A 26,692-nucleotide genomic window follows, 5' to 3' on the forward strand; every position below is an offset into this window, starting at 1 on the left:
GTACAGCCCTGGTGAGGCAGCGCACATTTTAACGTCAAGTTCACTTTTGATAAATCTCAACTTTGCTGTGAAAAAGGCTGTGAGACAGGTTTATGTGCATAGGCAAGCTTAATACATGAGGCACCAGGCGCAGTGCAGGATGTATACTTGTTTGTTTATGCTTGGTTGCTAAATGTATTCATTGAATGCTTAAAATATACCGTACTACAGTGTGGCATTTTTAAAATTACTTATCCTACAGAGTGCCAACTATCGTAAAAATACGATGATGATTGTACGATCATTTATCAGCAGCCAACAGATGAGCAACCTGTTTTCTTATGATTTACAGTACATTTGGAAGGCATTTGCAGCACTCACCTTTTCCACATTTTGTTATGTTACAGCCTTATTCCAAAATGAAAAAAAATATTTTTTTGTCCTTAAAAAATCTACACACAATACCCCATAATGACAATGTTAAAACGTTTTTTTTTAGAGCTTTTTGCAAAAACAATCATATGTACATAAGGATACGGAGCCTTTTTCTCAATATGTTGTTGCCCCATAAAATCCTTAACATTTGGTCATTGCGCTTCAGGCTTATTTTTTTGTATTCTTTCTTTTTTTTTTTACATTTAAGGGATTTCGAGAGTGTGCAGCTGCATTTGTTAAAGATTTCCGCATATCCAGTGACAAAAAGTATAAGCTCCATGCTGTTGTTTTGCAGTAGAAAGCACCTTAACTTTTTAAACTAAGCAAATGGGTGTAAGAAGCCAAATATTTAGAAATAATTAACGATGAGAGGCGCGACTACAAAAACTGTTTTCAGCTAAAACATTCCATCCGTGTTGGGCCCGGTGTGTTTGGCTGACTTTAAGTGTGCGCATTGAGCGCTCAAAAAAGCTTAGAAATAAAATTGGTCTGTTTGTTGTTGTCTTCAGGCCACAGTCATGATGGTTTTGAAAAAACAAAAGCAAACAACAAAGTCCACTTGCTGAGAAGCGCTGACACAACTTACAATAAGTAAGTGAACGGACATCTGATGCTGCTTTCAGGGAAGCATTATCACCTTGACAGCTCCTGGAGCACAACGAGAGGCAGCCAACAAGTGTGTTGAGTGTATGTTTCAGAAAGGAACAAATCAGCAGAGAAAAATACACAACAGGAAAACATATGGCTCTAGTTATTCAGACAGAAAATAATACAAAGGTACCTGGAATGCTCCACTTTTCAGTCACATTTCCCCGATTTTTGTATTCTGGCTCGGTTGTCGTACGGCCAAACATTTCATGTAACAACCTACAACACACTACTGCCTCAGCTCAAAAAATTTTAAGAATACAAGCTGTCTATTGGCTAATTGGTATATTATAGGTTGCAAGCAAATATTTATATTATGATCCTTCACTGCTAGTGGGTGTAGTGAATTTTACAGTGAACCCTTTAAGATCCGAGCAAAAATCCAGTGTCTCCATTGTTAGCAGTAATAGTTGATAATAGTTGATGATTAGAATAACAAAACATTGTTTTTCCAAACAAATGTCGGGAGAAAGTGAGTGTGAAGGACCGTGCTGAGAAAAAGAGGCAGATAATATTAATTGAATTATGGAAATAAATCATCAAAAACATGATTGAGGAGCATAGCGGTGCTAAAATACGCTACAACGTATGGAAGAAGTCAAAGGTGTAAGATAATATTTAAACGGCAGACATTTATCTATGAAAATACCTGCTGATGGTGAGTTTGACTGAGAAGCAGCTTGAAGAAGATACCAGAAGCAGTGCTCTCAGCAAAGGACAAGAAGACATCAGAGGAAAAGCAAGATGTTGAAAAGTTGAGTCCACTCTCTAAGGCAAACGCTATACATTATTATTAGGGATGCACGCTATATAGAGGAGGTGTGATGTGTTGAAGCCAGTGTTTTTTCTTTGCAGGGCATTTGGTGCAGGCATCACGTTGAATGTCTTTATCTTTACCGGACGCTTTCCCTCCGCAGCCGTACACCGTGACCCAACCGGTGTCGCCTTGTAAACGCTCGAGAAAAAAAGTGCCGCTTTCGTGCGCAGCCCTCAGTCAAAGAGATGATGTAATCACCAGGGTTTGTTTGTCTGTTAGCAACATAACTCAAAATGTATGGATGGATTTTTGAAGAAATGTTCAGGAAATGTCCATAAAAACAATTCCTCTTATCTACTCTGAGTCTGGTCACAATTCTCAGAGGATTATGAGACATGTTGACAGGCCAGTGCAAAACTGCCAGAAAAATACTACACGCACTAAGTTTTCGTTTCATACTGTCAAAGGTCACAACATTCTTCTGATGATTTTGAAAAAAAGTGCAAACAAGTGTTTTTGTGTGTGTGTGTCTTTCTCATCATCTCCGGGTCTAAGTTGAATGTCAATGTTTACCAACATCTCGGTTAACCTTCTACTACCCAGGTGAGAACCATGATTTATAATTGACTTTCAGCAGCTCAGAGGCAATGCAGCAGCTCACCGGCTCAGTATGTCAATATAACAGCAAACGCTATTTAGCTCTCTGTGATGACGGCGCTATTAAAAATAGTCTGCCTGCGTTCGCGCTTATAATAAACAATATCGCTAATACTTCGTTAATATTCAGGTCACGACATGTAAATGGTGTATTGCTGATGGTTTTTGGATGTTTTTAGGTTTTTATGGGCGCAATGCAGTACTCCCATTAGCTGCATTGTTAGCCATAAAAACATGTCTTCTTGTTTTACAAGGATTGTGAAAGACAGGCAAAATAAATAAAAACAAGTGCAGTTCCCCTTTAGGATTAAGATACAGACGCAGCCATATTTGTTTACAATGTGAGGTATGGTGAACGTAAAGGAAGTTAAGACCTCCTAGAAGGTAAGAGCGCTTGATTTGTTCACCCTAAACCAAAATATGGGTAATCTTGCTCGTTAATGAAGCCATTTTTAATGTTACCAAATTACCGGTGTGACGTCATAACTTCTAATATCATGTACTGTATTTTGTTTGACATGTATCTTTTATTTAAAACTACCAACATAAATACATTTGTTCTGTCAAAGAAACGCTTAAAAAGAATGCTAAAATACACAAATGTGATTTATCATGACTCCGTCACAAAAAAAAAGAAAACATTTTAATATTCCGTTATATTTGTGTTAATAAAACACAATAATACATCCTGGCTTCTCACTAGTCACAAAATAATGCCTCTATGAATTAATATTTAATATAATTTTAACATTGTACTGAACAATACCTTTTATCTTTAAACAAAATCAAATATAGTAGATGATAAATTACTTAGAATTTCCTTTTTTTTTTCATTCAAAAGGTTTTATGGAATAAAATTTACAAAATGACACAAACAGCAAACCCTGTCATGCGGAGCATGTCAAAAGTAGCAAGTGTCAGCACTTTGATAAAGAAGGTAAGAAACATTACTTAATAGGGTTTTATGCAACCAATTCCATTATCGATCATCCATCAGCGAGGACGGTCAATACTGATCACATGTACACTTGTATTTTTTTATATTGAGTGCCATTGACAGTTTAAAAATATCAATTAAATAGTCAACAAGTTATTTTTCTTTTATTACATACAATTGATTGACCAATACAAAGTCAATAGTACCCAATAAATAAAAGTAAAAATGACTATCAACTACTCATTTAAATCCTTGAGAGTGTTTGCCCTCAAAGTACTGTGTCCAGGTAATTGTTCTCTGAGTCTGTAAACATTACAAAAAATGACAACAACAAAAAACATTTAGTAAAAATAAAAATATTGATCTTGTCACCCTAGTATTTTTAGGATCAATCCGTCATACCCTTATGTTCCATGTGCACCAAGCACACAGGGCACAACAGTTGATGTTATATTATGATTTCTGTAGACCGTAAATTCCTGACTAAAAGCCGGTACTTTTTTCCTACGCTTTGAATCCTGAGGCTTATAAAACGGTGCAGCTAATTTATGGATTTTACTTCGCTGACAGCCATAATGCAAATAGTTTTTTAAAAAACGAGCAAAGACACTGAAATGGTGTGTTATTGTTTATGCTACGGCGCTAGTTTTATGAGGAGTTTGCTTACTGCAGGTGCTGCAGTGCCCTCCTGTTTAGAACTTTCAACTGGAAGTACAATTGCGATTCTGTCATCTAGCCTTCCATAACGATATACGCGTATTGATTCTTCTTTAATCTCTCCAAGCAACATTTGTATTTTTTATAGTACAACTAAAACAATTCTTACATACTAAACTGTCCCATGTGTGGTGTTTGTAAGAGTGATTTCAAGTATATTTGTATGTGCTATCGTAATGTTATCAAACGAGCATTGTTAGCGTTAGATAATATGCTAACACGTTTACAAGTGTCTGTGTTAGTATTTTTAACTTACAATGGCATTTCTTTTGTATTGTTTCAGGTTCGCAAATTCACCAAGATGTCACTGAGGAGTTAGTTTAATGTAATATTAATTAATTCAATAAAATTACAAATAATAATTTAAACTATAGGCAGCAGCTCAGCAGTGACCCTGATGAAGAGAGAGAAGCCCGATAGAGAATGGATGAATAGATAATTCGTTATACATTTCATTGATTATTTATACGTGTTTCAAATGGTTTTCTGCATTTAAAACTATAATTTCTTCCATCCATCCATCTTCTTCCGCTTATCCGAGGTCGGGTCACGGGGGCAGCAGCGTAAGCAGGGAAGCCCAGACTTTCCTCTCCCCAGCCACTTCGTGTAGCTCTTCCCGGGGGATCCTGAGGCGTTCCCAACGTGTCCTGGGTCTTCCCCCGTGGCCTCCTACCGGTCGGATGTGCCCTAAACACCTCTCTAGGGAGGCGTTCGGGTGGCATCCTGACCAGATGCCCGAACCCCCTCATCTGGCTCCTCTCGATGTGGAGGAGCAGCGGCTTTACTTTGAGCTCCCCCCGGATGGCAGAGCTTCTCACCCTATCTCTAAAGGGAGAACCCTGCCACCCTGCGGAGGAAACTGATTTCAGCCGCTTGTACCCGTGATCGTGTCCTTTTGGTCATGACCCAAAGCTCATGACCATAGGTGAGGATGAGAACGTAGATCGACCGGTAAATTGAGAGCTTTGCCTTCCGGCTCAGCTCCTTCTTCACCAAAACAGATTGATACAGCGTCCGCATTACTGAAGACACCGCACCGATCCGCCTGTCGATCTCACGATCCACTCTTCCCTCACTCGTGAACAAGACTCCGAGGTACTTGAACTCCTCCACTTGGGGCAGGGTCTCCTCCCCAACCCGGCGGAGATGGCACTCCACCCTTTTCCAGGTGAGAGCCATGTACTCGGACTTGGAGGTGCTGATTCTCATCCCAGTCGCTTCACACTCGGCTGCGGACCGATCCAGTGAGAGCTGAAGATCCTGGCCAGATGAAGCCATCAGGACCACCTGAGATCGGTAGGTTGTGAGTTCAAACCCCGGCCGAGTCATACCAAAGACTATAAAAAATGGGACCCATTACCTCCCTGCTTGGCACTCAGCATCAAGGGTTGGAATTGGGGGTTAAAATCACCAAAAATGATTCCCGGGCACGGCCACCGCTGCTGCCCACTGCTCCCCTCACCTCCCAGGAGGTGATCAAAGGTGATGGGTCAAATGCAGAGAATAATTTCACCACACTTAGTGTGTGTGTGACAATCATTGGTACTTTAACTTTAACATCATCTACAAAAAGCAGAGACCTAATCCTGCAGCCACCAAACCGGATCCCCTAAAACTATCATTGATCTCTCTAAAATCTGATTTGTGTTCATATTTTTGGCTGGCCGGTATTTCTTATGGGAAAAACAGTTTCAGTTTCTGTACAAATCAGTTCTCCTCTGAAATGTTCCTAAAATGTGTGTATGTTGTCCCATGGACCACTAGCGTCTTTTTAGCGTTTGCTGTCATTGTAAAGGACGTTTAATGTGTGCAGACAAGCATACATCTGGAACATGTGTCTTTCTTTGGATTCAGAGAGTTGTGCAAAAGGACTGAGGGGCTGCTGGCAGTATAACTTTGACAGTTTTTCTTTTTTTATTCTTCCTTTTAATCATGTCTGATATCCATCTAAACTATGTGCGCACACAGCAAGCATTACCATAGCAACATCGAACATCAATGGAAATACAAAAGGAAAATATGTTTTTGCTTCATTATTAGTTTTGCAGGACACAACCGGAACCGTTCTTCGCTCTAGTGCGCAGTGCACGGCTCCCTCTCTCTCTCTTTACTCGCCCAGTCACTCACTGACGTCACTCAGCCAACAAATTGCCATTCTCGCAAACACACATACACTACTCTCATAAGTTAACTAGCTCCTCTGTTGTGCACATCTAGATACGTAGACGCGCACACAGCTGCTTGGCGTCAAATATTAGCGGATTTAAGACCGCCCAATTAGCGTAAACTAATGCAAGTGAAATTACTACATTTTCTAACAAATTCCTACAATTTGTGTTTTATCTTTAATAAAATGTGTTTTTCCTGTTAAATGGCTTATATGTGTACATGTATCCATATTTTTGTTTTTAGTACTTAATTAATCATTAATAATTGTATTTTTCTAAAAGCACAGACCAGGAGTGGCAACCACAAATCATGAATAATTTAACATAACGTCAGTAAAACTTTATGTTCTATTATAACCTAATCCTTGATTATGGCAGAATTTAAGAATGGTAATATGGAAAATTGTAAATTGTTCTTTGAGTGAAACAAGAAATGCTCAATGTGTTTAATGCCTTTTAATTTATGTTTTAACCTTGTAAAATTGTTTTTTGACTGTGAGTGTTTAATGTATTGTAAGATTTTCTGTTAAAATAAAATAAAGCACAGATGTGTTTGCTTTGTGTACGTGCAGGCTGGTTTTAAAGATAGTGTACATGTCATTGTACATCTGAAGTATGTCAAAATAAAAAAAACAGAGGTATAATGCCACCAACTCAGCTACTGCTGCATTTTTCAGGCTTCTGAATGGACAATATATGCATGACAGCAGGTGTATGTGTTTGTGTGTAGACATACACATTTTTGAAACTACACTTGTGTGGACGGAGATTGTTTTAACCCCAAATATGTGTTTTTGAAATTCTCCGTGTTCGTGTGGACATGGCCTTAGCCACAACTCTGCGAGGTAATCACATCATCATTAGGAATGTATACAAAGTAAGGCTGCAGCTAACGATTATTTTTCTATCGATTAATCTATAGATTATTTTTTTTCGATTAATCGGTTAATCTATAGATTATTTTTTCGATTAATCTATAGATTATTTTTCCTTTTACCGATTATTTTTTTATTCAAAATGAAGATGAAAAAATAAATGTAGGCCCGTTTTTTCAAAAGGCATGGCTTTTATTTACAAAAAAAAAGAAGTATGGCCACTCAGTCAACATTGACAACAACATGACTAAATATTCTGTAACAATGTAAACATTTAAAACTTTTAACATTTAACAAAATTAAAAGTAGCTTATTTGCTTTTTAATGTGCACATATAAAAGTCAACATCCAGTGCAAATCTTAATATTCTGCAATAGTATAAGCATTTCAAAAGTAAAAGTATTGCTTATTTTGCTTTAAAATGTGCAAAAATAAAGATAAACATCCAATACAAAAAAGTGCAAAACGAAATATTATGTAACAACAGTGTAAACATTTCAACAAAAGTGAAAGTATTGCTTATTTGCTAAAATGTGCAAAAATAAAGATAAACATCCAATACAAAAAAGTGCCAATCTAAATATTCTGAAACAGTGTAAACATTAAGTATTGCTTTTAAAATGTGCAAAATAAACATCCAGTCCAACACAGTACACAATAACCAATTCTACTCATTCCAGTGAGTGACTAACAGTTGTAATGAAGAAAGGTTAGCATGTCTACGCTCAGAAGGGGTCGATGTGGCTGGAACTGAGAGGTAATTAGCCTTCACCTCAAGCCAGGACTGCGAGTGAGCTGAGCTGCAGTTTATATTTCTAGAAGGTCAACGGGCTCATAGTGATGTTACTAGTAGTTGACTGGGAGGTGTTTATTATCATTTGGGGAGAGTCCGCTGCCTGATGCTCACCTGCTAAACACCTATCTGCTCCATGCTGAAGCGCTGACTACATGCGCTATGAATACGCACTGCTGATTGGCTGGTAATGCTTCGTGTGTACCAATCAGATGGTTGTGTGGGTGGGACAATGCTGCGTGTGTACCAATCAGATGGTTGTGTGGGTGGGACAATGCTGCGTGTGTACCAATCAGATGGTTGTGTGGGTGGGACAATGCTGCGTGTGTACCAATCAGATGGTTGTGTGGGTGGGACAATGCTGCGTGTGTACCAATCAGATGGTTGTGTGGGTGAGACAATGCTGCGTGCTGTGACAGAGGCAGAGGAGCGAAGCAGCTTGTTAAGACTTTAGCAGCTAAAGTTAGCTTTAGCTTAGAAACTCGTTGGGTACACCCCTGTACCGAACCGAAAGCCCCGCACCGAAACGGTTCAATACAAAACACGTACCGTTACACCCCTAGCAGATACAAATGACACATTCATGTTTTTGTGTAATGATGACAACGTATGCTCGCGCGGACGATTGACTAGTTGATGGTTTTCTTTTCAAATGTTCGTTCATAGCCGTTGTGCTGCTATGATAGGCCATTTCCGCTCGACACAGTGTGCATACAACAACATTATTAGGCCGTTTATTGAAATACTCCCACACTTTTGACCACTTTTGGCATGCTTTTCCCCCCTCGCTCGCACCGCTCGCATCGTCTTCTTTGATCGTCTGCTTTGCGCTTCGCCATGACGGTAGTGTGACGTCATTATGCGACGCGTCGACGCACAAAAACGGCGTCGACGTATTTACGTAACCGATGACGTCGACTATGTCGACGCGTCGTTTCAGCCTTAATACAAAGTACCGGTATGTTTTAGTACTGTTATCTAATTGGATTGGTCCTTTTGGACTGTGAAGATTCTGAACTAATGATACTGCTTCCGGTATTTTTTTATCCAGCTGATTGTCGTAATTATGACAGGCTGTCACATTCGGTTCAGCTGCCGCTGCATACACATAACATATCAGATTGTATTAACTATAAATAAGCAACACCACACAAAAGTTTGTAACACAACATTTCATCCTCAAAAGTTTCAAGTGAACACCACTTAAATGGGAACTTCCCTTTTTTTTTTGCTTTGCCTACCGTTCACAATCATTATGAAAGACGTGACGACGGATGTATCTTTTTTATGCATTTAAAATAGTAAATACATAAAGTATTTGAGCTTCTACATTGAGGCTGCTGTTTAGTTTACATGGTGGCACTTCACCATGTAACACCTCTACTTAATGGACAGCTTGCTTTTCTCTGTATTTATTGTTGCTATTAGAGCAAACAACAGTAAATACCTGTTAGCTTTTCCAAAAGTGTTTTGTTTACATCTTCTTTTCTTTAAGTTTGTGGATTGCAACTCCTTAAAGTTGATTATTCTACTATTTGCTCATAATTATTGTAGGCAGCGCCTGTTTTGTATTAGGTCTATTTAAAAAATAAAAACATACATGATACATTTAATTTTCTTTTCACTATGCAAAGCTTCCATCTGCATCGAATTGCATTGAATCGTATTGAAATGTTTTATAAAGTATTGTTAGTGAATCGTATTATAACCTATGTATCGAGATTAATATTGAATCGCCATTTAAGGTAGAGATGTACATTCCCTATATATACATACATACATACATGCATACATATATACACACACACTATTAATTTAGAAAGAATGAAGAAAAAAGTAAGTATGCATAATTTTTTTTTAAATTAATCACATCCTAAAACCAACTCAATGCACAATATGCAATTAAATATAGATATAGTTAAAAAGTACAAAATAGTTTCCATTGGTAATCCTTCCAAAAGGTCAGATACTCCCTACTCAGTGGCCTAGTGTTTAGAGTGTCCGCCCTGAGATCTGTAGGTTGTGAGTTCAAACCCCGGCCGAGTCATACCAAAGACTATAAAAATGGGACCCATTACCTCCCTGCTTGGCACTCAGCATCAAGGGTTGGAATTGGTGGTTAAATCACCAAAAATGATTCCCTGGCGCGGCACCGCTGCTGCCCACTGCTCCCCTCACCTCCCAGGGGGTGAACAAGGGGATGGGTCAAATGCAGAGGACAAATTTCCCCACACCTAGTTTGTGCGTGACAATCATTGGTACTTTAACTTTAACTTAAGATAAAAAAATTAATTGTATGAAAAAACACACAAAATAATTTTATAGAGAATAAACACCAGACAATGCATGTGATAATTCTGCAACGTCAGGGTGTTGATATCAACACAACAAGCCACTAATAAGCAACTAAAGGAACATGAAGAACAAAGATAGACAAACCCGGTTGGAGGTAGACTTTGTGCAGAACGTTGTGGGGTCGCTGGTCTCCATTTAAGAGATACACCCTAACCGCTTCAAAATAAAGCAGTTCACTTCAAATGGCTTTAGTCTGTTTCTTGACAAAAAGTGCAAAAGGCTTGTGACACATCCAGAACACTGTATTTAGTTCTAAAACTGTCTGAAAGTGTTAGTGGAGACTGTCATAAGGACACTAATGGTCTAATTAGTCTTATTTTGGTAGGGTCTAACATAATCCATTGCCTAAGCAAAATTGTGTTTAATTAAACAAGTATGAGATCAGGCTACATTTCGCAGAGGTTGTTCCTGCTGAAAGCCTTGTAGTTACTGAAAGCAGTGCTCAGGTTTTATAGACACAAAAAAAAAAACTCAAGTTGACATTCTTGACTGGTGGTTTCTACCAAGGATCCAAATAGTAAGTATCCAGCGTCCTCCAGTGGTCTTACTCTTAACTGCATCTATCTGTCAAGCACTTACAACACCATGCAAATTTGAATTATGCCTTTAAAATGGAGCAGATACTAAAAGTAAAAGGGAAAATTATTACGGTTTTAAAGCAGTGCTTCACAAGTCTCAAGAAGGATAATACAGTGTTGGTCATCAAGTACTAAATACTATAGCAGTAATCTCGAATGCACATACCTCAAAATATGTTTACTAATAAATGAATAACATGTTTCAAGTACATCATGTTTTACAATGAAGTCTTCCATATTAAGAGTATATAAAGGCATGGGCCACCTACAGTAAAAAAAAACAAAAAACTAATCATACAAAACTGTATTTGACAGCCTATTAAAGCATAATAGTTCAACGGCTTTAAAATTAGATTTAATGGCAACAAATTACCCTTTGGGAATTAGCAAACTTCCAAAAAAAAATAGCTTTGAAAAATTTGCTAGTTTACCTAACACACTGTCTTTCAAAGGAAGCCATACCTGTATCTTGTGATAATCACATGACTGTAACATAACAACGCCCTCCAAAATCTTTCCTGTACATTCCTTCGGACTTAATAAGTTCAGGTCATGCACAAAACTTTATAGCACACATTTTAACACTTGTTTAAATGCATTGATAATAGGGATGTCCCAATTTGAGAAAGATATTGGTCCAATGTCATCAAAAAAATTAATTTGATTATGTTGGCTTACATGTTTTGTAAAATGTCAGATATAAACGCTCTGATATAAGCAGCATGTTTACCTGTGCAAAGCTGGAGAGCCAGTTAACATCTAAATGTCCTTCAATTAGCACAAAGTTGGTCTTTTTTTGTATTTTAGTCAAGTCATTCACAAAAGGTGACCATGGTAAGCTATAAGTTACCCGGAGACAGCAGCTCCCAAACAGCTGAGCACACAATAGCACACAAGCTGGACATATGTAATAAGTGTCTGCAATATTCAACTTACTGTGACATGAGCTTATATTAATAAATTATTGTGACCACTAGGTGTCACCAAAAAAATTAAGACGCCACTTCAACTTAAAGACAGCATAGGTCCATTCCAAACAGTTAAATAAAAAGCTTGGTGTTTTTATTACCTAGCATTTTTTTCGGTTTTACAAATTTCACTTTTTCTAACATTGAATACTACAAAATATGTACAAAATATATATGATTCCTGCTGATATCATAGTGGACCAATGTCGGTATCGGCCAATGCTCAAGGTAAAAGTTTCAGTTAGTTATAAGAAGAACAAAACGATATGAGAGCAGTGAGTGTAAGTCAATAGAGCTTACCTGAGCAAAGAGAAGACACTGTAGGAATTCCTGACTGAGCTTTGGTCAACATGAAGTAGACTATTTTTCTTCCGCTCTGAGTGATCCTGCAACAAGAACATGTCAGCAATTCAGCACACAGCATGACACAGGCGTATGTTTATGCAATTCATCACACGAGAATTCTGGAAATGGACAAACACTGTACCTTCTGATCAAAGTCTGCAGCATAATAACCATCATTCAACCCGAATATGATCTCATTTGGATTCCTGGATCGAATCTGTGGAAAATGCAAAGCAGTTGAAACTCAAAGCAGAAACACAGAGGGGGGAAAATATATCCATCTTTTGTCAGTTTTATATGTAAATATAGAGGGGTATTATTATGGAAGTAGAATTGTCTCACATCAGCTTATATATCAATATGATATTAATATATATGCATATATTAATAAATATACAAATACAAATGTGATATACAAATAAATAAATAATTTGTATATAATTTGTAAATATATTTTTGAGATTTGAAAATATATACAAATACCACACTTGCCAACCCTCCCGTTTTTAGCGGGAGAATCCCGGTATTCAGCGCCTCTCCCGACAACCTCCCGGCAGAGATTTTCTCCCGACAAACTCCCGGTATTCAGCCGGAGCTGGAGGCCACGCCCCCTCCAGCTCAATGCGGACCTGAGACTGAGTGGGAACAGCCTGTTCTCACGTCCGCTTTCCCACAATATAAACAGCTTGCCTGCCCAATGACGTCATAACATCTAGGGCTTTTAGAGAGTAGAGTGCACAACTGTGCACACAACAAGGAGACGAAGCAGAAGAACGAGGAAATTACAGACATGGCGACGCCGTCGACGAGCAAGATGAAGAAATACGCTTGCAAGTTCCAAAACGAATGGAAACAAGAATTTCAGTTCATCCAGGACAGTTCGAAGGGGAAGGTGTATGTTGCCTGTAAATTTTGTAGAACAGACTTCTCCATTGAACACGGTGGCCGAAATGATATACTCATCATGAACGGAGAAGTTAAACAGGACAATACTGCCATCTAATGGATAGCCACCGGAACACTGAAATTCAAGTATTTCTTTTATTTATATGTAAATAAAATAAATATATATTTATATATATATATATATATATATATATATATATATATATATATATATATATATATATATATATATATATATATATATATATATATATATATAGCTAGAATTCACTGAAAGTCAAGTATTTCATACATATATACATATATATATATATATATATATATATACATATACATATATATATACATATACATATATATATACATATACATATACATATATATATACATATACATATATATATATACATATACATATATATATATACATATACATATACATATATATACATATATATACATATACATATACATATATATACATATATATACATACATATATATACATACATATATATATATACATATATATATACATACATACATACATATATATATACATATATATATACATACATACATACATATATATATACATACACATACATACATATATATATACATACACATACATACATACATACACATACATACATACATACATACATACATACATACATACACATACATACACATACATACACATACATACATACATACATACATACATACATACATACATACATACATACATACATATATATATATATATATATATATATATATATATATATATATATATATATATATATATATATATATATATATATATATATATATATATATATATATATATATGATATACTCGAGTTGGTGAATTCTAGCTGTAAATAACCATTTTTGGGGGAAATGTATTTGATAAAACCCAACACCAAGAATAGACATTTGAAAGGCAATTTAAAATAAATAAAGAATAGTGAACTACAGGCTGAACAAGTGTACGTTATATAACGCATAAATACCCAACTGAGAACGTGCCTGGTATGTTAACGTAACATATTATGGTAAGAATCATTCAAATAACTATAACATATAGAACATGCTATACGTTTACCAAACAATCTGTCACTCCTAATCGCTAAATCCAATGAAATTTTATACGTCTAGTCTCTTACGTGAATGAGCTAAATAATATTATTTGATATTTTACGGTAATGTGTTAATAATTTCACACATAAGTCGCTCCTGAGTATAAGTCGCACCCCCGGCCAAACTATGAAAAAAACTGCGACTTATAGTCCGAAAAATACGGTATATAAGTTGATGTGGGACAATTCTACTTCCATATGTTATCAATGTCTTGTGTGTGGCAGACCTGCTGTCCCGTGTATCTGACGCCATCCAGGTTGACCTTCCATTCTATGAGGAGCTGGTACTGTTCTTGTTGTCCTCCCCAAATCCTTACTACAAAACAAGAGACTGAGGTATCCAAAAGGTCCGGCAACATACCAAAGTCCAAGCTCCGCCAAGTAGGATTCTTTGAAACACACACACAAACAGACATAGGAAGCGTCAGTAGTGCCTTAATGAAATGTTACTACTATAGATTCATGTTCATGAACATGTTATGGTCCAGGACCACTGAGCAAATGATGAAAAACAACAAGTAATTATTGTCTATTTTTGACACACGGCTGGCCTAAGGTTTAGTGATTTGTTGGTCGCGAACAAGAGTTTGAAGTGAACGACGGGAGTCGGTTCGCGATCGAGAGAGCAAGCTGCCGATAGAGAGCAATTTTTTTTTTTTTTTAATTGCCTTTTAAACCCGCATTGATCTCTACATGTGTGGCTGTGGCAGAAAGACGAGAGACGAGAGACGAGAGCGAGCGAAGTGCTAGAGGGTTTTACCATTTTACCGAAATTGAATGATAGCAGGAAAAGGAGTAACATTTGGACACATTTCAAAGTGTTAGATTCCAAAAAAGTGTGTACACTTTTTAAAATAAAAAAAAATATTGAGCAGGCTCTACGAACAAGTCATATGCAAACTAATCACCCAACAATAAGATTAATGGAGATGGAGAAAATATTGTTGCTCCGATGTCTGTAGCATCAGCCAGTATATCACCACCACAGCCACCTAGTAGACCTACATCCCAGAGCTCTCTGAGCCAATTTTTGCAAAAGGCTATGGCCCCAGCAAAACACGACTCAATTGATGAGAAACTTTCACAAATTAAAATGGGTCTTTTCGTGTATATGTTATGTTAAGTGTATTAAAAAAACCTAACTAGATGGCATCATAACTCTGCTTTTTATAACACAGGGATCAGAGATGTTTATGACCATGTGTGGCTGTCAAATGTGCATAATGAGCCATGTCTATTGTTCGGTGCTGTTCTGAGTGTGTCAAATAAAAATGATTAAACACAAACAACTGTTAAAGTGCTTGTTTGGAGACGGAAGAGAAATGGGAACCTCTGCACTTCGGCATTCCCGTAATTGGGGGCTCGTCTGGAAGAACCTGAATATTTGCATATAATCGAAAAACATCGATAGGCTAAAGACACATCTCAAAAAGATGATTGCAACCGAACTGTTCAAGGGGAAGTTGAGACGACAGTCGACAGGAACCAGAACTTCCTGTTAAGCTGTACACAGTCTCGTCTCACAGGGGGCACTAAAGAGCGTGCCTGAAACCTGCTTAGGTCAGCGCATGACTCAACAGCAAGGCTGACAACATGTGGAGCAGCATCTGTTGTGCATGTGTGCAGAGAATGTAAACAGTAGTGCACAGCTGCGTCTACTGACATCTGACTGATGTAGCAAGAAGTAGAAAAAAATCAAATAGTACCCCAGTCATTCCATTTATAACAAGTGATGCACAGAAAAATCCCAATTTCAAACTGACCTCCAATCTCTTTAGACTACACTCAAAGGAACTTTGGGAGCCTTGTGATCACATTCTTTTCATACATGGAAGTACTTTTCACCCTAATCCTTAACCCAGATTTTTAAGGCCGTCTTGAAAAGGATTTTCATAGTTGAATATGATTTGTTAGATCAGTCAAATATGTGCAAAACCATATTTTCATGCTGGCGTATATGCTGGCATGATCACAGCTAATGGGGATACACACAAAACCAAATCGCATTAGGGACTTTTTTTCACCTCAAAAAAGCTAAAGCTCTCAGATAGATATATTCTGTATATATACAGTCGTGGTCAAAAGTTGACATACACTTGTAAAGAACATAATGTCATGGCTGTCTTGATTTTCCAATAATTTCTACAATTCTTATTTTTTTGTGATAGAGTGATTGGAGCACATACTTGTTGGTCACAAAAAACATTCATGAAGTTTGGTTCTTTTATGAATTTATTATGGGTCTACTGAAAATGTGACCAAATCTGTTGGGTCAAAATATGCATACAGCAATGTTAATATTTGGTTACATGTCCCTTGGCAAGTTTCACTGCAATAAGGTGCTTTTGGTAGCCATCCACAAGCTTCTGGCAAGCTTCTGGTTGAATTTTTGACCACTCCTCTTGACAAAATTGGTGCAGTTCAGCTAAATGTGTTGGATTTCTGACATGGACTTGTTTCTTTAGTATTGTCCACACGTTTAAGTCAGGACTTTGGGAAGGCCATTCTAAAACCTTAATTCTAGCCTGATTTAGCCATTCCTTTAATACTTTTGACGTGTGTTTGGGGTCATTGTCCTGTTGGAACACCCAACTACACCCAAGACCCAACCACCGGGCTGATGATTTTAGGTTGTCCTTAAGATTTTAGAGGTAATACTCCCTTTTCATTGTCCCATTTACTCTCTGTAAAGCACCAGTTCCATTGGCAGCAAAACAGGCCCAGAACATAATACTACCACCACCATGCTTGACGGTAAACCTGGTGTTTCTGGGATTAAAGGCCTCACCTTTTCTCCTCCAAACATATTGTTGGGTATTGTGGCCAAACAGCTAAATTTTTGTTTCATCTGACATCACATGGACAAAGATAAGACCGACCTATATATATACTGTATATATATATACTGTCTGTATATATATATATATATATATATATATATATATATATATATATATATATATATATATATATATATATATATATATATATATATATATATATATATATATATATATATATATATATATATATATATATATATATATATATATATATATATATATATATATATATATATATATATATATATATATATATATATAAACTGCTATTAACTTAAATAACTTATGTTATGGTTAGTTACTGGTATGATGTTCCCTAAAAAAATAATGTTAAAAGAACAACTTAAAGCCTTGTCCAATTGTTTACTGACATACCGTATTTCCTTGAATTGTCGCAGGGAATATAGTATTCGCACGTCTAGAATTACTGCCGGGTCAAACTCGTTTCTCAAAATAATTAACGCATGCTTGGCCTTATCGCCGGTTTATTATTGAAGCCGGATCAAATTCGTTTCGCAAAATATTAATTTTATTATCGCATGTCTATAATTTTCACCGGGTCAAACTCGTTTCGCAAAATATTTAGCATATGTCTAGAACTTCCACCGGGTCAAATTCGTTACGTCACGAGTGACGCATCTGTCCTCATTTTCAAAATGGAGGAAGCTGCTTTCAGTAGTTTACAATCGCACAAAGGAAAAAAGATAAAGAGCTATTCAGTAGGATTTAAGGTCCAAGCTATTGAATACCGGTACAGTATGCTAAAGAGAACAGTAAGCAGCTATGTTTTATTAATATACCGTAGCTGCGTGTGTGAAATACTGTATAAGTCATTAAATGACTCCCGCCTCCTGGTGGTAGAGGGCGCTGCCGCGCTAGTGATCCTTCTTGCGACTTCCGGTACTGCAGAAGAAGTGAACACACGCAGCAAGAGATTTTTTTTCTTCCTTCTAACATGGAGGATCACATACCGGTGTCTAAAATAAAACAGTTTTTTAAACTGGACTTTCAATGGAAGCAGGAGGTAATAATTAAAGGAATATCTCCATCGAGACAGAGACTTTTAAAACGGAAAAAAGAAAATAATGAAGACTTCTATAAACAAGTTATCGATGCTTTTGGTCAGAAGGAGCTGCAAATGGACTCCATTTATAAGTACAGGTAAGACCATAATAAAGTTTTTTTTAATTAAATGTGCTTTTCATGATGGTATGCTTACATCACAATCAAAGCGCACGTCTAAATTGTATGGATTCCTCTTGGTAAACGCCGGAGTGAGAAGAGGTTTTAAAATAATTACCGCATGCACGGCCATCCCGCCGGTTTCCGGTAAACGCAGGAGTGACAGGAGGTTTTAAATTAATTAACGCCCCTGCGGCTATTCAAGGAAATACGGTAAGCTATTTATGTTTGGCTAATTTTTACTGCAAATGAAAAACGGCTCAAAATAACGCTTATCAGCCTCCTTAACTACTAATAATCGGTATCGGCCCTAAAAAAAAAATCGGTCTAGCTCTACTTTGTACTTTTTTCAGAGTGTTCATATTTTACTAAAATAGGGACTTTTGTCGAGGCTCGAAACAATTGTTATTGTTTACATTGTCCATGGGGAACTTGGCTTCACTATACAAACCTTTTGGTATACAAACAATGTTCAACAACCAGCTTGTTTGTAAATCAAGGTGTCGCTGTACTAATATGATCCAGTTTAAGAAACTGTTCAAACTCCAAGTGTTTACAAAGTACAAAGAAGAAGAATATTGATAAACATTTTGGACCTTATTGAAGTTAGATATTATTATTCATCTCATAACATGAATCACAACATAATTAACTGTTTATTTACTGTTATATTTGTTAATAATTGATTTAAATTGTGCTAAAAATTGAGAACAGGAAGTAAACAAACGTGTTAGTAAATGCTCTGAAGTCTAAAAAAGGTAGGATTAAATAAGCTATGCTTTTCCCACTCCTTTACGGACATGTTGCAATGACAAAATGGAAATGCATGAAAAACTTCAATTATGTTGTAACTGTTAGCATGTTCAAAATAAAACAAACAACAACACATACTGTTACATAACTGAGCATGTAAAATTGTAAAGAATTTGAAAGCAAATAAAAATATTAAAAATAATAATACTCACCAGTGAGTCACGTATGACTTCACTCTTGTAAAAATCTAAAAAGACAAAAGTTAAAAGACAGATTAAATATTAGCGTGCACATAATCAAAAGCAAGGTAAGGTGGACAGCAAGACAGTAATAAAGGTATTCGTCACACTAACCACTAGATATGCGCTCTCCTATGCAGAGGTGCAGGGTGAAGTAAGTGTCCAGCAGGGGGGAACCATTCTTGTTGACAATGTTTCTTGCTGCAATGCTCCGGAGGTGACGCAATCGTCTCTGATTAACAGAAACACAACAGATATTCGCTGCGGTCAGTCGTAGGCAGAAAACAAACATCAGAGCTGTTGAAAAACAATTATGGCGGATTTGATGACACAAAGGCACGGACTTGTGCATGTGATTGTGGATAAAAGAGAAAAAAACGACAGTTTAAAAAATGAAGGCATGTAGGATTTTGCATACATCAGTTCATTTGTCACAGCCCGCCACATATAAATATGGATCGCCATAGATACTTAGTGCTTTTTTCAAAGATTTGCCTGCCCTCACTCACAATGCCATTCAGTGCCAACCTTCACTATGAGCAGATCATGTCACTGTGCATGGGGCACCACAATGCTTGGGTGGGCCGGAATTTACATAAAATATCAATTAATCTATGATGACCTGGGAGGATTTTCCTCTTTTCTGACTTATAAATAGTGTAACAATGTTGAATAATCAAGTTTTGTATTGAACCCTTTCGGTACAAGGGCTTCGGTTCGGTACGGGGGTGTACCGAACGAGTTTCTAAGCTAAAGTCTTAAGCTGCTTTGCTTCTTCTGCCTCTGTCTCAGCACCCAGCATTGTCCCCACCCACACAACCATCTGATTGGTACACACAAAGCGGTAACAGCCAATCAGCAGTGCGTATTTAGAGCGCATGTAGTCAGCGCTTCAGCGTCGAGCAGATATGTGTTTAGCAGGTGAGCATAAAGCAGCATACTCTCCCCAAATGATAATAAACACCTCCCAGTCAACTACTAGTAACATCACTATGAGCCCGTTGACCTTCTAGAAACTTAAACCGCAGCTCAGCTCGCTCGCAGTCCTGGCTTGAGGTGAAGGCTAATTCGCTTTTAGCGTAGCGTTAGCTCATTTTGCGGTGTGTGGTCTCTCCTATTGCTTATTCTTATTGCTTGTACTATTTTTTCAGCTATAGTTACATTAATCATTAGTAATGGAGCAGCCTAGTTTTGAATGGCAGGGTCCCTGCTATCACATGTTGATAAAAATATAATATTTACATAATAAAAAGCAACTACAGGCTTCCCAAATGCTGTAATAAATTAAGCATAATGAGTTGACTTGAAACTGTTTAATGTTGCACTTTTTATATGTACAAGAAAAGTTTTGTCATTCTATTTAATCTGAGCATCAACTTGAGGCAGTTTATTGTTGATTAACGTGGGCAGAATTATTATAGTGTTCCCAATGTTAAAAGGATAAAGCCATTGTTTACAAATTTATATTTTGTTGTTTTCTTACTGTACCGAAAATGAACCGAACCGTGACCTCTGAACCGAGGTACGTACCGAACAGAAATTTTTGTGTACCGTTACACCCCTACCAATGAGTCAAATCATAAAGTTCATGCATCTGGGCGCGAGCTAGCACACAGTTTTTATTGCCTTTTAATGCCTGTCTTTTTTTTTTTAAAAGTTGGCCATTTATGGCATCACAGATTAACAGACGTACTTATGTGGGCATTCTTGTACATGCTGTCGGCCAGCCTCGTCTACCGTGCCATGACTGGTGACTGGAGCCTCACGTGTTTTTCCATCATCTCAGCATGCCCTTCAGCCTTCTCTCATATCTATAAAATCAATACTTATGTGTTTATTTGTCCCCAAAACTTTTACGCTGGATTGTTTTGACAACCTGGGCAAGTATACTAAACACAAATATAAACGCAACACTTTTGTTTTTGCTCTTATTTGTCATGATATTAACTCAAAGATCTAAAACTTTCATTATAAACACAAAATACCTATTCCTCTAATATTGTTCCCAAATCCGTCTAAATTTGTGTTAGTAAGTATTTCTTATTTGCCAAGATAATCCATCCCTCCTCACAGGTATGGCATACCAAGATGCTGATTAAACAGCATGATTATTGTACAGGTTTGCCTTAGGCTGCCCACAATAAAAGGCCACGCTAAAATGTGCAGTTTTTCCTCACGCAGTGCAACACATCTCCTTCGCATAGAGCTGATCAGGTTGTTGATTGTGGACTGTGGAATGTTGGTCCACTCCTCTTCAATGGCTGCACGAAGTTGGTGGATATTGTCAGGAGCTGGAACACGCTGTTGTATACGCCACAGCATCCCAAACATGCTCAATAGGTGACATGTCCGGTGACTATGCTGGCCATGCAAGAACTGGGATGTTTTCAGCTTCCAGGAATTGTGTACAGCTCCTTGCAACATGGGGCCGTGCATTGTCATGCCGCAACATGAGGTGATGGTCTCGGGTGAATGACACAACAAAGGTCCTCAGGATCTCGTCACGGTATGTCTGTGCATTCAAAACGCCATCAATAAAATGCTTTTGCATTTGTTGTCCATAACATGCCTGCCCATACCATAACCCCACACCCACCATGGGCCACTCGATTCACAACGTTGACATCAACAAACCACTCTATCACACGATGCCACGCACGCTGTCTGCCATCTGCCCTGAACAGTGAAAACCGGGATTCATTTGTGAAGAAAACACATCTCCAACGTGCCAGACCCCATCAAAAGTGAGCATTTGCCCACTCAAGTCGGTTACGACAACAAACTGCAGTCAAGTCGAAATCCCGATGAGGACGACGAGCAGGCAGATGAGCTTCCCTGAGACGTTTCACAGTTTGATTAGTTTGCATAGCCAAAGAATGCAAATGATCCCGGAGGTGCACCTGCTGGATGCAGGGGATGTGGAGGTCCTGGGCTGGTGTGGTTACACGTGGTCTGCGGTCGTGAGGCCGGTTAGATGTACTGCCAAATTCTCTGAAACGCCTTTGGAACATTCAATTCATGGGCAACAACTCTGGGGGACATTCCTGCAGTCAGCCTGCCGACTGCACGCTCCCTCAAAACTTGCAACATCTTTGGCATTGTGGGCATTGTACTGTGTGATAAAATTGCACATTTCAGAGTGGACTTTTATCGTGTGCAGCCTAAGGCACACCTGTGAAATAATCTTGCTGTTTATTCAGAATCTTGATACGCCACACCTGTGGAGGCGGGATGGATTATCTTGGCAAAAAATAATAGCTACATTAACACAGATTTAAACAGATTTCTGAACAATATTTGAGAGGAATAGGTATTTTGTGTATACAATAAAAGTTTTTGATCTTTGAGTTTAACTCGTGAAAAATGGAAGCAAAAACAAAAGTGTAGCTTTTATATTTTTGTTTACTGTATAATATTGGATTTGTGGCTAAACTCACAATAACACTGGCGTGCAACATGCAGTGACATAAATGCTGGTACAGTAAATGCAGCTCTTTTTGATGCAGCATTGGGTGCCACACTGGGTGTACCCAATAGCAGTGATATTTGTCTTCACGATATATATTTAAATGGTGTAAATCAAAAGGTCTTCAACAGAAGGTCAGTGATCCACAGGGATACTGCGGGGGCGGATTGTAAAATGTTAAGTTGATTGGATTTTTACTTTATATTATTTTTCCACAAATGTAAATGTTTTAAAATACACATTAACACTGATCCAACACACTGTAGTGTTGTTTATAAATAGTATTGGTATGGACACCCTACTCACTTAAGTTTTAAAATAAAATCAGTCAACAACAATATTGGTGTATTTATGTTAGCATTTAAGACAGCTAACGATTAACACTCAAAGACTTCTTGTCCGGCGCGGCACAGAAGGTAGAGATGCCGTGCCAGCAACTTAAGGGTTTTAGCTTCTACCATTTTTGTCATCCTTGGGCAAGACACTTCACCTTTGCTCCTGATGGGTCATGGGAAGCGCCTTGCATGACAACCTTGCCATCAGTGTGTGTATGTGTGTGTGAATGGGTGAATGTGATGTATAATGTAAAGTGGTTTGGGTATCATTTCAGGTATATTAAAGCGGGACGGTATTTTACGGACCATAGGGCGCACCAAATTATAAGGCGCATTGCCGATGAGCGGGTCTATTCAGGTCTATTTTCATACAAAAGGCGCATCGGATTATAAGGCGCATTAAAGGGGTTATATTAGGATTTTTTTCTAAATTTAAAACACTTCCTTGTGGTCTAAATAACATGTAACGGTGGTTCTTTGGTCAAAAGGTTGCATAGAATACGTTTGACCATCTTCAGGTCGCTTTCTGACAGTCGCTTCAGGATGCGCCGTTTTGTGTGCGGTCTTACTTTCCCTACCACGTTGAAAACTGCCACTATCATCCCAATCCATAAAGCAGGAAATAAACAAGACATCAACAATTACAGACCAATTAGCCTTCTCCCCGTTATATCCAAAGCAATAGAAAAAGTGATCGTTGAGCAACTCACAGAACATTTGGACTATGAAGACCTCCTACATCCCATGCAGTTTGGGTTTCGGGCAAATCACTCGACCGAAACTGCATGTTGCCTTCTACTAGAAACAATCAAACAAAACCTTGATAATGGAGGTGTAGTTGGAGCAATATTCTTAGACCTTCGCAAGGCATTCGATACAGTCAGTCACCCGACGTTACTTACAAAATTAACATATTTTAAACTGTCGACAGATACTCTGGCCTGGATTATGTCATATCTATCTGGTCGGACCCAATGTGTCCGTATTGATAACACAACATCCAGTCTCACTGCTACTGATATTGGCCGGCCACAAGGCTCTAATATCGGCCCTCTTCTTTTCTCCATGTATATAAATGACCTGCCATCTGTATGTGAGGATGTAAATATCCAGATGTATGCAGATGACACGGTTATTTATACTTGGGGAAAGGACGCTGAAACGGTTGCCAGAAAACTTACAGCAGCCATGGAGAAGGTGGCAAGATGGCTACATGACTCTTGTCTTACATTAAACATTAAGAAAACTGCAACAATGTATTTTGTAAACAAATATAAAATGTCATCCTTTCCAAATATAACGGTTAATAAGGAAAAAATACAAAATGTTAGTGAATATCGTTACCTGGGTGTCATTTTGGAGCCAACACTTGGCTTTTAAAAAACATATCAAACAGATGTGCCAGAGTCTTAAATACAACATAAAAACGTTCAAATGTATCAGGAATTCATTAACACTGGAGGCAGCTCAAACTTATTTTAATGCAATGATTATGTCTCGTTTTTATTATTGTATAACATGTTGGTCGCAGGCAAGCAAAATGACACTGAGGCCATTGGAAACTTTGCACAAACAATCCCTCAAAATCCTTGACCGAAAACCACAACACCACCATCATTGTTTAGTTCTCCAAAAATATAGATTGTTAAATTTAGCTGACATTCAAAGATTAGCATCAATATGAATGGCCCATCGAATCTTAAATAACACTGCACCAGCGCCACTTAAGCACTTTGTCCAGTTTACATCTGCTGTGACAACTAGAAACACACGAGCCTCCACCAGGGGGCAGTGTAGCATACCCAGATGTAAAACCTCTTTTGCACAATCAGCCTTTTCATATAAAGCCATAAAGGAATGGAACGACCTCACAACAAACTTGAAAAGTCTAACAGATTACTCTTCATTCACAATTGAAGTTAAAAAGTGGCTTTGGAGCAATCAAAGCTGCTCACACGGTCACTAAGATGGGCATTATGTTTGACACATCAACCTAATGTGTATTATATTTATCCATGAGAGCATTTTTAAAGTTTAAGAAGTACCAATGATTGTCACACACACTAGATGTGGTGAAATTTGTCCTCTGTCATTTTGGTGATTTAACCCCCAACTCCTACCCTTGATGCTGAGTGCCAAGCAGGGAGGGAAACGGGTCCCATTTTATTGTAAATTGTGAGGTGTGTGTGTTAAAATCATGGTTGTTTTTACAAATGATGACAGATGTGAACAAAAGCATGTATTGTCTTTGTGTGATGATGTAAATGAGATGTGGTTGTATTGTATATTAAGTATGTGTCCATGAAAGGGCATTTTATGACTTTTTTCTTTATACTTGTGTATGATTTTATTGTCATAATTTTATTGCATGATTTTTTTATCCCTTTAATTTAGGTAGCCAGGGAATGCAGATGGAAATTAGCTATTTAGCTATAATCTGGTACAGAACATATCTGTCTTTGAGCTTAATGTTTCTGTACATTGTCCCTTCAAATAAAGACTAAACTAGCTATTTACGTGTCTCACCTTCGGCAGCATCTTCTCCGCATCATCCTTGTTGTACCGGTGTAGCGTGCAAGAACGGGAGTGGAAGAAGTGTCAAAAATGCCAATGCCACCTGCATTGGACTCTCACCAGTTTGCGTACAGGGCCAACAGATCTACAGAGGATGTTATCGCAACAGCCCTCCACACTCCTCTGAGCCACCTAGAGCAGCAGGGGACCTATGCAAAGCTACTCTTTGTTGATTTTAGCTCTGCGTTCAATACCATCCTCACCCACAGACTGGTGCCCAAACTGACGGGGCTGGGACTGTCTTCCTCTATCTGTCATTGGATCCTGGACTTCCTGACATATCGATCTCAGAGGGTGAGAGTAGGCTCCCATCTCTCAGCATCCAACAGCATCAGCACTGGATCCCCCCAGGGCTGCGTGCTAAGCCCCCTACTCTACACCCTCTACACTCATGACTACACCTCTGCCCATGCCAGCAATACCACTATTAAATTTGCAGACACCACAGTAGTGGGACTCATTTCTGGGGGGGGGGGGGGGGGGGGATTAGTCTGCCTACAGAAATTAAGTGGAGCGGCTGACTGGGTGGTGCAGGGAAAATAACATGGTCCTTAACACCACCAAGACGAAGGAGCTGATCATGGACTTCCGGAAGAAAAAAACGATAAATATCCAACCACTGTACATCAACGGCGACTATGTGGAGAGGGTCTCTAACTTCAGGTTCCTGGGCATCCAGATCGAGGAAGACCTGTCGTGGAGTGCGAACACCTCAGTGACCATCAAAAAGGCACAGCAGAGACTTTACTTTCTGAGTCTCCTCAGAAAGAACCACCTTTCACAAAAACTGCTTGTGTCTTTCTATCTCTGCTCAATAGAGTGTGTGCTGACATACTGCATGTGTGTATGGTATGCCAGCTGCACAGCGGCAGAGAGAAACTCACTTCAGAGGGTCATAAAAACTGCCATGAAGATCACTGGCTGCTCTCTCCCCTCCCTAGATGAACTGTACAGTGCCAGGTGCCTCAAAAAGGCCCAAAACATCATAACGGATCCATCTCACCCCGGACATAAACTTTTTGAACTGCTGCCCT

At 38.2% G+C, this 26,692-nt stretch overlaps 1 protein-coding gene across 2 annotated transcripts in view; it reads right to left on the bottom strand.

Moving 5' to 3' along the window:
- The window catches only part of uvrag (UV radiation resistance associated gene), a 218,797-nt gene that overhangs the window by 169,534 nt on the left and 22,571 nt on the right, over positions 1 to 26,692 (bottom strand). For both annotated transcript variants that reach the window (XM_062048387.1, XM_062048386.1), the window contains exons 2-6: positions 19,398 to 19,515; positions 19,257 to 19,291; positions 14,494 to 14,655; positions 12,355 to 12,429; positions 12,168 to 12,253 (exon numbers count right to left, since the gene is read on the bottom strand). In XM_062048387.1, the coding sequence (XP_061904371.1) occupies positions 12,168 to 12,253; positions 12,355 to 12,429; positions 14,494 to 14,655; positions 19,257 to 19,291; positions 19,398 to 19,515 (476 nt within the window). The remainder of the gene's footprint in view (positions 1 to 12,167; positions 12,254 to 12,354; positions 12,430 to 14,493; positions 14,656 to 19,256; positions 19,292 to 19,397; positions 19,516 to 26,692) is intronic.

This window comes from Entelurus aequoreus, linkage group LG05, assembly GCF_033978785.1.
Source record: "Entelurus aequoreus isolate RoL-2023_Sb linkage group LG05, RoL_Eaeq_v1.1, whole genome shotgun sequence".
NCBI classification, from domain to species: Eukaryota; Metazoa; Chordata; class Actinopteri; order Syngnathiformes; family Syngnathidae; genus Entelurus; species Entelurus aequoreus.